Raw genomic sequence first — 16252 nt, 5'->3', positions numbered from 1 at the left:
GCATGAAGAAGAGATCGCAATGCTAAGAACCGAACGGGCTCGTCGGGTACAATCTAAGCAGCACTCGGCGTCGTCAGCCCAACGGGCTCATAATGGTGAAAATAACCATGGAACCCACAATAACCAGGAGCAATCTCACCACACTGACTCGAACGGTAATACCAGCCGTAATACCAATCCGAACGGTAATCCGAATGGGAATCCAAATGGTGACCAAGGAAGAAGAGAGCCACCACCTCTGCAGACCATAAGACCGATCGGTCTACTGCACTTCACGACGACAATCATGCAAGCACCCATGCCGGAGAAAGCTCCTCCCACGTTTGACAAACATGACGGCTCAACCGATCTAGATGATCACATGAGAGCATTCGTCAATGCAATGGCGTTTTACTCCAACAGTGACCCAATCCTGTGCAGAGCCTTTTCATTATCACTAGAGGGAGAGGCATTGTCATGGTACAACACTCTTCCACCGAATACAGTAGATTGTTTTGCCACTGTACAAACCCTCTTTGGGAGGCAGTATGCATCTAGTCGTGCGCAAGAGCTGACAGCAGCAGAGTTGGTGAACACCAAGCAGGAGAAGGATGAACCTCTAAAAGCCTTTATGAAACGGTACAATGAAATTGCACGACGAGTCAAAGATGTTAACCATACTTTTATCATCAACAATTTACCTTCATGCCTGAAGGCGGGATACTTCTCAGAAAGCTTGTATGCCCGACTGCCCAAAAATATGGACGAACTCCAAAAAAGAGTAACGAAGTTTATTCGTATTGAGGATATAAGGCAATCTAGAAAAAAGTAGCAACAGGAAACTTCGGGAGGAAACAAGAAAGAAGGAAAACGATCATTCAACAATAACGGGGATTCCCCTTAGAAGGATCCTATCTGTCTCCCCAAATTTAATCATTATACCACCCTCAATGCACCGAGGGCTAAGGTTCTTGAGGAAGCTCTCAATGCTGAACTTCTCACACTCCGAAGGAAGGCAACTCCAACGAACGCAGACGGGAGGAAAAGCTACCATTTCCACCAAAACCACGGCCACACTACGGAAGAGTGTATAGCACTGAAAGATGAAATAGAAAGGCTGATCCGAGGAGGCCATATGCAAAAATGCGTAAGAGAAAGGAGGTCTCCACCGAGAAGTCCTGAACGGTTAAGCAGAAAAGAGGAACGTAGACATAGGCGAAGTCGTAGCCGCAGTCATAGCCCTTACCGCTCGGTTCGGGGCCGTATCGACTAGAAAATATGATAAAAATTCTTCCATAACATTTGGAATGCGACTCATCTCAAGTTTGCTTTAGTTAAATTTTGATGTCACGTTAAATCCCTTTGATAAGACTTGTGTTTACACCGTTAATATGAATAAAACCAGACAGTTTCCATTCGGCCATTTGGCCTCACAGGTACTCGGCCATTCGGCTACACAGGTGCTTGATCGTTTGTACGACCATTTGGCCTCATAAGTACTCGGCCATTCGGCTACACAGGTGCTTGACTGATCGATCTCACAATCGTACGACCATTTGGCCTCACAGGTACTCGGCTATTCGGCTACACAGGTGCTTGACTGTTCGTACGACCATTTGGCCTCGCAAGTACTTGGCCATTCGGCCACACAGGTGCTCGACCGTTCGGTCTCACAACCATACCGCAATTCGGCCTCAACTGCTTGGCCATTCGGCCTCACAGGTACTTGGCCATTCGGCCTCGCAGGTTTTCGGCCACTCGGCCTCAACCGTTAGGCCTTCCATGGCCTCAAGCGTTCCAGCATTCGGTCATTCGGCCTCACAGGTTTCGTCTATTGGGAAGTTCTCTAGGAACTCCTGGGCCACGGACAACCAATTTCGTCTACTGGGAAGTTCTCTAGGAACTCCTGGGCCATGGACGACCAATTTCGTCTACTAGGAAGTTCTCCAAGAACTCCTGGGCCACGGACAACCAATTTCATCTACTGGGAAGTTCTCTAGGAACTCTTGGGCCAAGAACGACCATTCTCGTCCACTAGGAGGTTCTCCAGGAATTCCTGGGCCACGGACGACCATTCACGTCTATTGGGAGGTTCTCTAGGAACTCCTGGGCCACGGACGATCATTCACATCTACTGGGAGGTTCTCTAGGAACTCCTGGGCCACGGACGGTCATTCACGTCTACTGGAAGGTTCTCTAGGAACTCCTGGGCCACGGACGGTCATTCACGTCTATTGAGAGGTTCTTCAGGAACTTCTAGATCGAAAACCAAGAGCTAAGGAATAGTCACCCTAATCCAAGCATCTCCAACCGAGCGGTCATCCCTGCTTGGCTATTCGATCTTATAAAAGGGGTTAGTCTTGTTTACATTCTTTGACATGTCATATTCGATTGTTATCTTCCTTCGGAACAGGTAAACAAGATACTACCAAGTCGTTAATCAACAGGGGAAAAAGTTCTAAAAAGGACTCTCATCATTTACCGCTCGGCCTATGGCAAAGTTCAAAAAGAAAACTCATAAAGCCCGTCGTTCGGTCCACAGATGAGCAATGCCTAGAAGCACGCTCCCAATACAACAAATACAGCCTCCCCCAAACTCATAAGTCCTATAGTTAATCATGGCTAAAGCCGAACGGCTAACTCAAACTTGGGGGACATTATGTATAGTATGATATCTAGGCTGAACGGTTAGCATCCAAGACCGATCAGTCTATCTACTGTAGCAGCGCTCGTCAACTCTACTGTAGTCGTGCTCGTCAATAAACCAGGTTAAAATGATGTTGGGCTACAACGCTCGTCAAACCAGGTGCAACCAGGTTAAAAGGTGTTGGACCACAATTGAACCAGCATTTACGTTATTGATAAAATATCTGATTAAAAATATTCATAAAGCTGTTTATGAGCAACCAACCGGATTTTAAGGTAAATCTGTTTAAGGTAAGTCTATTTATATTTTATTAAGCTTGTGATAACCTATAAATACAGGGCAAAGGTTAAAAGCCAGGTACGCTTTACTCATATTCCATTACTCTCAAATACTCAAACAGTGTTAATCATTCATTGAATATTTCATTAAGAGCTAAAGTTCTTCAACAACACGTCTAACTTGAGCATCGGGGTGCCTTTTGCAGATACCCTCCCCCTCAACTTGGACTTGAAAAACCTGAAGTAGGAGATTCAGGAATCAGAAGGAAAGTCACATCAGCAAAGGTTCATCTTTCGACAAAATACCTACCAAAAGCAATAAGTATTAATAGCATAAATCCCCATCTAAACTTAACAAATTCACACAATAATCAAAAACCGAATTTATTTCTGATCCTGAATTTCAATCCGTTTGATTTCATTTTGTAACATTAGTCTAAATATAGTAATTGAGAAAAGTTATTATCACGCAACATTGTTTGAGTCTTGTCATTAAATTGCTTCACTGACGTACAAGTTACAATAAAACAATATAATAAATGAGAATATTTTTACAATTTATTTTATAATTAAAAAAAAAACTTATCATTAAGTGGACCAAAAGTTGTATGAATTATAAAAGTAAAAGAATTAGTATTTCATATTATGTAGCTCATTTAACAGTTGTAATTATAAATAATGAATTATATGTGGCTCATTTAACAGTTGTAATTATAAATAATGAATTAAACTTATATTTGCATGATATATATACTCTAAATCGTTATCACGGGTGCTAGTTTTTTACTACTTGCATGATATACTGACACTTTTTAATTTAACACAATTATATATAACTATGATAGTACACGCTCAACAATATTTATTAAGTTTAATTTATTAAAGTAAACCTAAGTTAAATCCAAAAGGCATATTCTGGACCAACCAAAGTTGCCCCCTACAATTTAACAATAATTTTTAACTATAATATTTTCTACACCTAGTATTTTCCTTGATAATATATTTCCAAGGCATGGTATTCCCCCATAGTGTTATAGTTAATTTTTCTTTTTTTTATAAGCGTGTTATAGTTAATGTATTTGGACACATACAGAGAATATTTACAAAAATTTTTACTATGCTTAATTTTATTGATTTTAGTCCAGGAAGGAATCTTATCGAAAATAATAATCTAATATTTTTAATTTTCAATTTCTAAAAAAAAAATCTTCCTATCAAACACATACAGATTCTTTTCTAGATTTTTTGTTGTTCCTTGTGTGTTTTTAAGATACATTAATTTTAATATTTTAAAAATATATTTAAAAAATTAATGTATTTTAAAAACAGAAAATTGACCAAAATTCAATAGAGAATTTAGATCCATCAAACATTTCTTCTAACTTACTAATCTAGCAATCGTTTAATCCAACACTGTGATATATCACTTTCTTGAAGCATCAATGGACGCAAGACTTCCCATTCATGCACGAATAAGAAAAAGAGCAAGAAAACTTGTACTTGAAACCTCACCTAAAAATCCAAAATGAATAACATGTTTATTATTTTTTTTCCTTATATAATAGACAAAGCAAAAAAACTGGTACTATATATGTCTCAGTGATTAAAATATGTATTAATTAATTGTTTTACATATCTCGTGATTAGTTTACCACTTTATACCGTAATCAATCCGTGAACTATACACGGATTTAACTTTATCACGTTCTTTACCTTGACGTTGTACCTTTTTAATTTCTTTTGTCTCCTCATTCATCCTCACATTTCTTTTGTTTTGTGTGTTTATTTGATCTTAGAAAGGACGTTTTTAAAAGGAGGAAAAGTTGCCATGGCTTCTCTAAAAGTCAGACAGTTGTATTGTATATATATATCAAACATATATAGCACAATTTGAAGAGTAAAATTACATGACATTATTATAAAAGCTAAAAAAAGTACAATAAGTTTATGAAATCATATTAATTAAAATGAAATAATTAAAAATATTTTCATTCCATTTTTTTTTAATTTTAACTATGATAGTGACAATGTATTACGTGTCTTTATTTTATGCCTTTAAAGACTAAAATGGTGGTGTACTAAGAGTTTCTTTCAACAACTCTCATTTATGATCATTTATGAACAAGTAATTTTAATTTTTTCTTAAAAAATAAATTTGTATTTTAAGTCATCTATACTCAACTAGCGTCTCCCCTTGTTTGGTCGTGACTACTAAGATAAAGTGTTTGTCTATTTATAAAAGCTACAATATCGCATCACTTTATGATTTCTTTAGACCATTCTTATCTTAATAGAACACTAGATAAATTAACTCACTCGATTTGGATGAATAAAGGTTCATGTGTCATATGATTAAATAACGAATTTGTACTATACAGATCCGCCCACAAGAGACTGAAGAGAGACGATCGATCAAAGACGTGAGGACAATAGATCGGTCATCTGGACGAAAGTGGCAGTCGGCCTGGTAGGCACATTGAAGAACATTAATGGATAATTAATGTGAGTAATTATCGTATCATATGCATATATATTACATTTATGAATGATTGGCAGGGTATATTTATACTGCATTAATGAATGATCAGGTAAAGACATCTTGATCTATTATAATAAAATATAGAACTCTTTATGAAACATATCTGACTTGAGCGTCAGAGTATCTTCTCCAGGTCAACAACCCATTGGAGTGGATCGTGTTATTGGAGAGGATTGAAGATCAAAAGAGAGCAGAGCAAGGAAGGACGACCGACCATCAGACCAATTCAACCGAAACATTTGGCGCCCACCGTGGGGTCGAGCGGCATCCCCATGAAGCCACGAAGAACCAAACGCGCGCTCGGTCTCGACATCGCTACTTCGGATCAACACCAGGTTATGCAACAAGAGTAAAAAATTCCGTAATAATTTCTAAAGGCATGTCTTTTGTTTTGAGAACTTTCAAGAAGGTTCAGTCCTACGTACTTTCAACCTTGGCAGGTTCCGCTTTTCATTATAATTTATAAATTATAATATATTTGTTTAACTCATACTTTTGTGAGTAAAAATATCATGCACAGGAAGGTTCAGTCCTACGTTCAACCTTGACAAATTCCACTTTTCATTATAATTTATAAATTATAATATATTTGTTTAACTCATATTTTTGCGAGTAAAAATATCTCGCACAGGAAGGTTCACTCCTACGTTCAACCTTATCAGGTTCTAATGTTATCTCATTATAAAATAAAATGTTGAATATTTTATTTAAGGCTTATTTTTGTGAGTAAAAATATCTTGCACAAGAAGGTTCACACCAACGTTCAATCTTATCAGGTTCCAATGCCATCTCGTTATAAGAATAAAATATTGAATATTTTGCTTTAACACATGCTTTTTGTGAGTAAAAATATTTTGCACAGGAAGATTCAATCCTCTACAACATGTTCACCGTTCGGGCTGAAGTCCGAAAAAGGGCTTCAGAAATCCCTGTTCAACGCAGGAAGTTAGAAAAATAACTCCTGCCTCAAGCCGCTCGGGGGAAGTCCAAAAAAGGGCTTCAGAAATCCCCGCTCAACGCAGGAAGTTAAAAAAATAACTTCTGCCTCAAGCCACTCGGGGGGAAGTCTGAAAAAGGGCTTCAGAAATCCCTGCTCAACGCAGGAAGTTAGAAAAATAACTCCTGCCTCAAGCCGCTCGGGGGAAGTCCGAAAAGGGGCTTCAGAAATCCCCGCTTAACGTAGGAAGTTAGAAAAATAACTTCTGCCTCAAGCCGCTCGGGGGGAAGTCTGAAAAAGGGCTTCAGAAATCCCCGCTCAACGCAGGAAGTTAGAAAAATAACTCCTGCCTCAAGCCGCTCGGGGGAAGTCCGAAAAAGGGCTTCAGAAATTCCCGCTCAACGCAGAAAGTTAGAAAAATAACTCCTGCCTCAAGCCGCTCAGGGGGAAGTCCGAAAAAGGGCTTCAGAAATCCCCACTCAACGTAGGAAGTTAGAAAAATAACTCATGCCTCAAGCCGCTTGGGGGAGTCCGAAAAAGGACTTCAGAAATCCCCGCTCAACGCAGGAAGTTCGAAAAAGAACTATCAGTCGACTACTCAACAGGTTCAACTTTGTCAGGTTCCAATCTCTTTTCATTATAAAATATTGAAGTGTTTACTTTATTTTATTTAAACGCATATTTTTTGGAGTGAAAATCTCTTGCACAGGAAAAAGTTTCAAAGAAAACTCTTAGCATTTTTTATTCATTCTAGGGAACAGTTCCAAAGAGAACTCCTAGAGTTCGCCGCTCGGAACAGGGAGCAATGAAGACTTAAAACACATCGAAGATAGACTCTCTAAATACAACATGAACTACCTCTTTTAAAGCTCATAATAATCCCTACGCACCTCTTTCAACAAAGAGCTCGCTTGGGCTTGGGGGGCTTATGTACTATACAGGATCCGCCGACAAGAGACTGAAGAGAGACGATCGATCAAAGACATGAGGACAGTAGATCGGCCATCTGGGTAATTAATGTGAGTAATTATCGTATCATATGCATATATATTACATTTATGAATGATTGGCAGGGTATATTTATACTGCATTAATGGACATTCAATGGGCTGGACAATTGCAAAGCCTATAAATGCAAGGTGAATGATCAGGTAAAGACATCTTGATCTATTATAATAAAATATAGACCTCTTTATGAAACATATCACTTGAGCGTGTCTTCTACAAGTCAACAACACCCATTGGAGTGGATCGTGTTTTCAGAAAGAATTGAAAATAAAAAAAAAGCAAAGTAAGAAAAGACGACCGACCCTCGCACCAATTCAATTGAAACATAATTAAACATTGAACTTGTGTTTTTTCATTAAGTGTCTCTTGTTGCATATATGAACGAGCGACAGATACAATTATCCATAAATTAAAATACATATAGAGAACAACCAAAGTTGTTAGATTTAGTTGCAGTGTCGAGTTTCCAATATTAAAAGAATATTTGGGTTCATTTTGTTTTGAAGATATTATGACCGACCTACATAACAAGACACAAATGGTTGGTGGTGTTGGCTGCTGCATGTTGTGTTGTGTTGCCTACTTCAACTTGCGATCTGCTCCAGCTGTGGTTGACTGCAACATCTCTCTGCCCCAAATCAATGGCCTTCCAACTCATCAAAATCTTACTTACCATTTCTCATTTTTGCTATTTCACAACACTATGAGTCTTTATTTCCTTCTTTTTCCACACAAAAATTGCTAGAAAACATTCACCCTTTTAAGCAATTTCTGTACCAATCCGACCATTTCCTAACAGATAATAGATTTTTTGTTCTTTCTTTCGATGTTTTTGCCATACGAAAGCATTGCACAATTTACGATGAGCCATCACTTCTACTCGGACCCATCAGAAAGAATAACTCAATGATACAAAGTTGACTGGTTGAGTGGAATTTACAACTTGAATTTTGAAAGGGTCGTATAATATGGGAGACCAGATAAGAAGAGAAGAATATAGTAAGCATGATTAGATAGCCCGACGATTAATTTTAATATATGTCATTAAATGAATAAAACAAATGAATGGCATGATTAGATAGCATCTTCCAGAGAACGAAATAAAGTAACTAATAATGTATTGGTTAATGTAATGGAATAGTATCTCTCGCATAATTTCTATCTAGTTTTTTGAATTGTAGTAGGACTTTGTACACTATATCATCATTACACAAGTAATGGATGATTTTGTTGGCAATGGTGTGCTACATGCGTACACATGTCAGAATTTCATTGATAAACAAGTGTAACGAAATAAAGAAACGAAACGATCGTAGGCATTGAGGTAGGAACAGGACAAATAGTATTAAAAAAAATAATATCTGAATTGAACTCAACCACTTCGTCCACATTCAAAAAGAGGTGACCAGAGGAAGAGAAATAGAACATGGATTCGACCAAATTTAATTGGGTATGATCATACATAGAGGATGTGAAACACGCATCAACCTGTTTTTGTTAAAGTATCATAATATTCACCCACTCAACCAAAGAAAACGCGTCCTCACCTAGGGGCTGGCTGCACTTCCCACTTTTGCCGTCCAATTGTTTCTTTCCGACACCATAAATTCTATTTATATTTTCTTCTTTTGCAAAAAAAAATGTACCATTAATGACGTAAAGCACGAATAAAAGAATGGTAGTATAAAAATTGTATAAATAATAGAACATACAACCATTAATGTTTTTTTTAAGGCTTTGCCAGTATAAATAAATCCCCGGTCATCACTCTCACTCCCTGACTCTGCACTCTCCATTGGGAAACAGAAAACCATGGCTCTGTGTTCCCCTGTTTCCCTCTTTTCACTTCTCTGTACGGTGTTGTTGTTTTCCGCTTCCTCCTCCGCCAAACATGATTCGGTCTCGTTCTCTTTCCCTCTCAGGTCGCTTCCCATCTCCGCAGGGAAGCCTCTGAAGACGAACCCAAAACTGAGAAGCCTTTCCTCTGCCTCGTACAACGTAAAGTTGCCGTTCAAGTACTCGATGGCTCTGGTGGTAAGCCTCCCCATAGGGACACCTCCGCAGCATCAACAAATGGTTTTGGATACAGGAAGCCAACTCTCGTGGATTCAGTGTCGTAATAAAACTCCCCCAACGGTGTCCTTTGACCCTTCTCTCTCTTCCTCCTTCTACGTCATCCCCTGCACCCACCCTCTCTGCAAACCTCGCGTCCCCGATTTTACTCTCCCAACAACATGCGACCAGAACCGCCTCTGCCACTACTCCTACTTCTACGCCGATGGCACCTACGCCGAGGGCAACCTCGTCCGAGAAAAACTAACCTTCTCACCTTCCCAAACAACCCCTCCACTTACCCTCGGCTGCGCTACCGAGTCCCGCGACGCCGGCGGAATTCTCGGAATGAACCTCGGCCGCCTTTCCTTTCCCTCGCAGGCCAAAATCACCAAATTCTCGTACTGCGTACCCACGCGAGTATCCGGATCCGGGAACCTCCCAACCGGGTCGTTCTACCTCGGCAACAACCCCAACTCCGCGCGCTTCCGTTACGTCAGCATGTTGACGTTTAGTCAAAGTCAACGCATGCCGAATTTGGACCCGCTGGCCTACACCGTCCCCATGCAGGGAATTAGAATTGGTGGCAAGAGGCTAAACATCAATCCTTCCGTTTTCCGCCCGGACGCCGGCGGGTCGGGGCAGACGATGATCGACTCAGGATCCGAATTCACCTTCTTGGTCGACGAGGCTTACGACAGGGTGCGGGAGGAGGTAGTTAGAGTTGTTGGCCCAAGGATTAAGAAGGGGTACGTGTACGGCGGAGTCGCGGACATGTGTTTTGACGGTTCCGCGAGGGAGTCAATCGGACGGCTGATAGGGGACGTGGTGTTGGAATTCGAGAAAGGCGTTGAGATAGTGGTTCCAAAAGAGAGGGTGCTGGCTGACGTGGGCGGTGGGGTCCACTGCGTGGGAATTGGCAGGTCGGAGAGATTGGGTGCAGCCAGCAACATCATAGGGAACATCCATCAGCAGAATCTGTGGGTGGAGTTCGACCTGGCGAATCACAGAATCGGGTTCGGCGAAGCCGATTGTAGCAGATCGTAGGAGTAACCATTAGAGTGCGTGGTGGTGCATGCGGTTACGATGAGTAGGACGTAAGGAAGTGTTACAGCATGGTTACTGTATAGATTAGATGGATGAGTGACATTGGGATTTGGAGCTGTCAAAGAAGGGAAGAAAAAGAGATGTTTGTTGTGAGGTCTAAGAGGGGTAAACGTCAACGTTTTGGACGCATGCATGCGGGGGAGGCGAAAGAAAGACCCATTGCCTTGTGTCATATTTAAGTCGTGCCTGTTTATTAATCTGACGGGGACTCATAGTGTATAGATAACGATTAGAGTGCATCCATCAATAATGCTTGTGTGTATAGTTTCTGTATGTAATTCAGATAAGCTTCAAGCATATATATACAAAATAAGATCATGCTCTCTTATATATCTAATAATGATATATACTTAATTTCTAATTAAAAATATAATCTTTTAAACGAACGGTTGGTCAGTAGGAAATTAGGGTTCATGTAGGGGATCCTTATCAGTGACACTAGATGACGATTGAATAAGACTCAGCTGATTGAAGAGGGCACTTAAACTTTATATGAATAGACTATTTAACAAAGAACTACCACAAGTAAAGAGTGAAGAATGGGTAAAAAGAAGAATTAAAATATGCCGAAAACGGAAGAAGGGAAAGTTAGAGGGTTGTGTTGTGCAAAAGGGAACAAAGTCAAGAGTGACGGTAGTTGTTGTGGTCGTGGCAAGTGGCCATAGGATTTTACGAGGATGCAAGGTAGGGTCTTCAGAGACTGAGACGGCCCAAAACACGAACTGCTTCCACATAATTCCCGACAGTCACATCATTCACATGATTACATAAACCTTGTGTCGTTTTGTTAAGGATAAAATCTGCTTCAACCATTTACTTTTTTGCTTTTAACTAATGTCCACGTGGCTTTTCTCTATACTTCTAAATTACTTTGCCTCCAATCAAAGTATATTTTCTTTTGCAAATCTTACCAGCCAAGGGATAAAGTTTTCCCTTTCTGTTCGATTATATGTTACACAACTCAATGTGTTGTCATAGAGTATAAGTATTTGAGAAAACTATTGAAGCACTTTTTACTTTTCTTTCTAAAGTTATTTTGCTAGTGAATATTATAAAATTTAAGGCAGTCATCTTATCGTATTATTGAACAAATGATATATATATATATATATATATAACATGTTAACATTTTCTGTCTCATCTGTAGAATATACTAACAGATTTGATGAAGCTACATATAAACTTCAAGATCATGGTGCATGGTGAGATAGGGAAAGAAGGAGGTAAATTGGAAATGCACAAGAATGAAAAATTAATAGAATTATTGTATCATATTATTCTTTGTCATGTATGATATGATACGAACTTTATTGATAGTATTAACATTATCAAGTAATTCTATAGTTTTCATATTTAAATTAAAACATCATCAATGATAAAAAATAATAATTATATACAAACCAAAACTAATTAATGTAAAAGAAAGATATACAATAACAACTTTTGTTAAATTAATATCTTTTTAATCAATATATCCTCTCAATTTTTGTTGTTGTAGTTATTGTCAATGCAATGAACTATTCCAAAGATTAGATACTTGAAAATAAGTTAGAGAAATGCTCACATCATAACTATTTAAATAATGTAACATTTTTAATAATTTATAACTTTAATTTTACTATAGGCATATAAAATAATTAATTATTAACAATTAAGTAAAGATAACAAGTTTAATTAAATTAAAATTGATATTATATTGACTATTTTTAAATAGTGAGCAAATAATTAAAATGTATAATATATAAACTTTAACTAGAAAGAGATTGATGGTGTTATGTTAAGTTTTGATGATGATGTAGTTCAACGCTATGGAAAATTCAGTTAGAGTATTTAAAGTCAATTATTAATCATCCTTTTTTTAATTTTATTTATAAAGAAAAACATGTTATCTTTTAATTCGTCCCTCTCTTTCGTCTGGGTGCTATAGTTAAATATTAGAAATTTCTTCTGACCAAATACCTCTCTAGTTATTTGGGACTCATAACTTGTGTGATTAAATTAAATAAAAATTTATTTCTTATATTTCAGGAAAATAATTAAGCATAAGGTCGACCGACGAATCAAATTTAGAATTATTATTCTTTGTCCTAAAAATACAAGACCTTCCATGAAATAAGTGTTGCTATTTGTTATTCTATTAACTCAACGAAATACAAAGAATAATAAATTATTTATTATTATTATATAAAAAAATAATACTATATTTCTAACCAATATCAAAATGATCATTTTTCTAATATTTTTTATATCATTTTGACATCATTTTATCAAGTTGAGAAACAATGAACAAGAAATTGATGTAGAGAAAATAAGAGTCCCAATTGACAAAATAAATAGGCAATAGATCTTCAACAAATATTTTTGGGTGTCAAAATTTTTATATTAATATATAAAAGGTTTGAAGGCACCAAATATATAAAACTGTTAGGATATTTATCCTATTTTATCATCATTATAGTGTGTCAAGGGTATTTATCATGATTATATTGTGTTTAGGATTACCCTATTAAGTCCTCTAGAATTATTTTACAGTTTCAATCTTAAGTTGGTATCAGAGAGGGTCGATCCCGCTCTGGTTTCTGTCTCATAATATATATCTGTCCGACGCCACAGTTCTTCGTCGCCCGCCACCGTCCGCCGCTGCCCGCTGCCCGTGGCTGCCTGCTGCCCGCCGTCGGCCACCGTCCACCGCCGGCCTCCGTCGTCGGCCACCGTCGTCCGTTGTTGGCCACCGTCTGGCCACCCTCGCCGCCGACCACATTAAAGTTTCAAAAAATATTTAAAATTATATATTAATTTATATAAATATAAAAAAAAAAATGGGGATAAACTCTTGTTGCCACCATAAGGTCCGCTGTGAACCAAAGCCTGAAAGAGGCTCACTTGGACATCCCTTTCAATTCAATGGGTCACATATATATTGAGTGGCCATAAATTATTTGAGTTTTTTTGTTTTTTTATTATTATTATTGGTGGGACTCTATTCACTCTAAAAGTTCTCTTCATTTTGGTATACTTTTTTTACAAGGACTACTTGTATATTTTGTAAAATTATTAAATTATTTTAAACTTTCTAAATTTGAACACTTGTGGTTTTTGTAAAATTTCATTTTTAGTTATTAAGGTGAAAAATTTCATCTTAATTACTATAAAAAGCTGAAAGAAAATAAAATGGAAAAATGAGAAGCATGCATGTTTGTCATCACATTAAAAGATCAAACAGGTGGCTACTAAGCGTGGGGATGGGGACAGATGTCAGTTTCACATTCAATACATAGAAAGATTCCAATATATAATAGCATCCATGTAATATTAAATTTAAAACCTAAATTTTATATCCGGATAGTCAATTTATTATCAGGAAAATTTCATATCAATGGTTAGCACAAACATATTATTTTTTTATTTATGTAAAAAATTTGTCATTCCTAAGATAAATCTGTTAAAAGTAATCAACCAAGTCCTTCAATAATTACAACGTATCAATGTCATGATAAGAAAACAACTACAAGAAAATAAAGGATGTTATGTGCTGAATCATTTTACTCTTTGGGTACCATCACTCTTTCATGACTGTTTGAAAACCACTTGTATCATATCTAGTGGAGACCGAACTGTTAACATTTAGCACCGTTTAGTCTATCTATCAGGACTGTTCAGTTCATTCGTTACAGTCAATCTGGTCAAATGATTTTCAAGGCATTGGATCGTAATTGGGCCCATAGCGTTAATCAACTGCTTCAAATGATATTTGGACCAAAAGCCTAGCATAAATTAAAATAATCAAAGATATCTGATTAAAGATATTCATAAAGCTGTTTATGAGCAACCGCCCAGATTTTAAGGTAAGTCTGTTTACATTTTATTAGGCTTGTGATAACCTATAAATACAGGACCAAGGTTAAAAGTCAGATACGTTCCACTTACATTCTACTTACGTCCGATCAGGACTTAAATACAAATTGTGATAAACAGTTCTTAAAAACCGCTCATAACTTGAGCGTTGGAGTGTCTTTTGCAGGTACTTCCCTCCTATGTCAAGGAAGCAACCGAGCGGTCATACTATGGAAGCCGAGTGGTCCAGGCGAAAGGAGCAGGTGGAGCACATGATTCAAGCGTCAGAAAGGTTAGTGTCTCGGTCCCATAAAATCCCTACCGAAACACCACTTAAATTTATTCATGAAGCCATGAACAAACTATATTATTGTGTAGTTTGGACAATAATATAGCATTTACATCACTTATATATACATCTAATAGTACATTGCAATCTAATGGCGTGGATTAAAGAAATCAAGAAAGCCTTGAAAATCCTGAAAGAATTCGACTCCAAATACAAAGTTGTCTTCTTCTGGACCCAACATAATTCACACCTATGAAATAACTACCTGATAATATCAGTGTACTTCTGCAGATGATGATATCTTCCAATGATGAAGCTTCTAAATACTAGACTATACCAGTAGAGTAGGGACTACACTGATGGGAGCATGAAACTTGAGTCCTCAGCAGCATATCCGTAGCTATATACTTAGAAGATTGACTCACAACTAACATAAAGTTCCACAAATTTGTGTCCACAAAAAATGAGTTGTGCAGCCAATTGGTTAATCTAAAAGAAACATTGACGTTGTGTTCACTTCAGCAGATCGCACTGTTTACGCAGATTTGTGAGCGAGGAAATGTGATGATTTTTGTGTTCACTTCAAACGAAAAGCGAGGAAGGAATTGCTGCGATTTGCGGGATGCATCACTTTTTGATCACTCGCGAGAACGAAGAGATTTGGAGGGATTTACAGTGCAATATCTGATTTACCCTTTCACTGTGGACTCACGAGTATGCACGTGCTTCAGCAAAGATTCTTGAGCTGCCGAGTTTCATTGCTTGAGAGAAGCCTTACGCAATAAAGATGGCCATATGAAGATTATGATTGAAGATGAAAAGGAGTTTGAAGCTGCAGAAGATGAATAACAGTGGCGGTTGAAACAAAATTTGTTGGAGGTGTATTCGGTTCCCTCCACTCGTATTCGATTTCAGGAGTGTGAAGAGTTTATATGAAACCCCGTATTCGATTCCCAGTTGGGGTTATTCGATTCTCATTCTGCACAAGAAAGGTGTATTCGGTTCCTAACGTTGGTATTCGGTTCCTTCTATGTTTGGGGTAGCGTTTCATAATGGATTCGGTTACAACGTCTTCTTATTCGGTTCCCTTGGAGCATTTATTTCAAAGCTTGGTGGTGGAGGTGCAGGCGCCATGTTGGACAAAGTTGTAGGCGCCATGTTTGACGAAGCTGCAGGCGCCATGTTCGATGAAGCTACAGGCGCCATGTTCGGTGGTGGACACCGGAACTGGTTCGGAATCCCTCGCTCTTGCAGCGGCTACAGTCCTTAAACTTGTCGCGTCTGTATAGATCGGAGTCCATACAGGGAGAGGATCCGAGTGGCGGGTCGGGTAAGGCGGAGATGCCGAAATCGGCGAGCAAGAGGAGGGGCTCAATAGAACATGAAGAGGAAGAGGAGGTGGAGAGACGGAGACCACAAACGGCGAGGGTTTGAAGCGACATCGTGTAGAGAAGACGAAGAGGTGGACGCAAAAGCTGATGATTTCATCAACAGGTTCAAGAAGCAGTTGAGGCTGCAGAGGATTGACTCTCTTCTCCGTTACAGAGCAGGTAGCTGATAGATTATCGTGAAAGAACGAAAA

General features: G+C 38.2%; 1 protein-coding gene and 1 long non-coding RNA gene across 2 annotated transcripts; both read left to right on the top strand.

Annotated features, from left to right (window-relative positions):
- The first annotated feature begins 5117 nt into the window (after nucleotides 1–5117).
- Nucleotides 5118–8332, top strand: LOC128197928 (uncharacterized). Its single transcript, XR_008250663.1, has 3 exons — nucleotides 5118–5406; nucleotides 5577–7531; nucleotides 7895–8332. It is a non-coding gene; the product is annotated as an uncharacterized LOC128197928 (long non-coding RNA).
- Nucleotides 8333–9116: 784 nt separating this feature from the next.
- LOC108337091 (aspartic proteinase PCS1) lies at nucleotides 9117–10873 on the top strand. The gene has a single exon (XM_017573538.2). It carries the CDS (start codon nucleotides 9201–9203, stop codon nucleotides 10485–10487), a length of 1287 nt encoding a protein of 428 aa, XP_017429027.1. The 5' UTR covers nucleotides 9117–9200; the 3' UTR covers nucleotides 10488–10873.
- Nucleotides 10874–16252: the final 5379 nt, after the last annotated feature.

The sequence above is a fragment of the Vigna angularis genome, chromosome 7 (genome assembly GCF_016808095.1).
Source record: "Vigna angularis cultivar LongXiaoDou No.4 chromosome 7, ASM1680809v1, whole genome shotgun sequence".
Lineage (NCBI taxonomy): Eukaryota > Viridiplantae > Streptophyta > Magnoliopsida > Fabales > Fabaceae > Vigna > Vigna angularis.
This window is presented reverse-complemented; position numbering and strand designations above follow the sequence as displayed.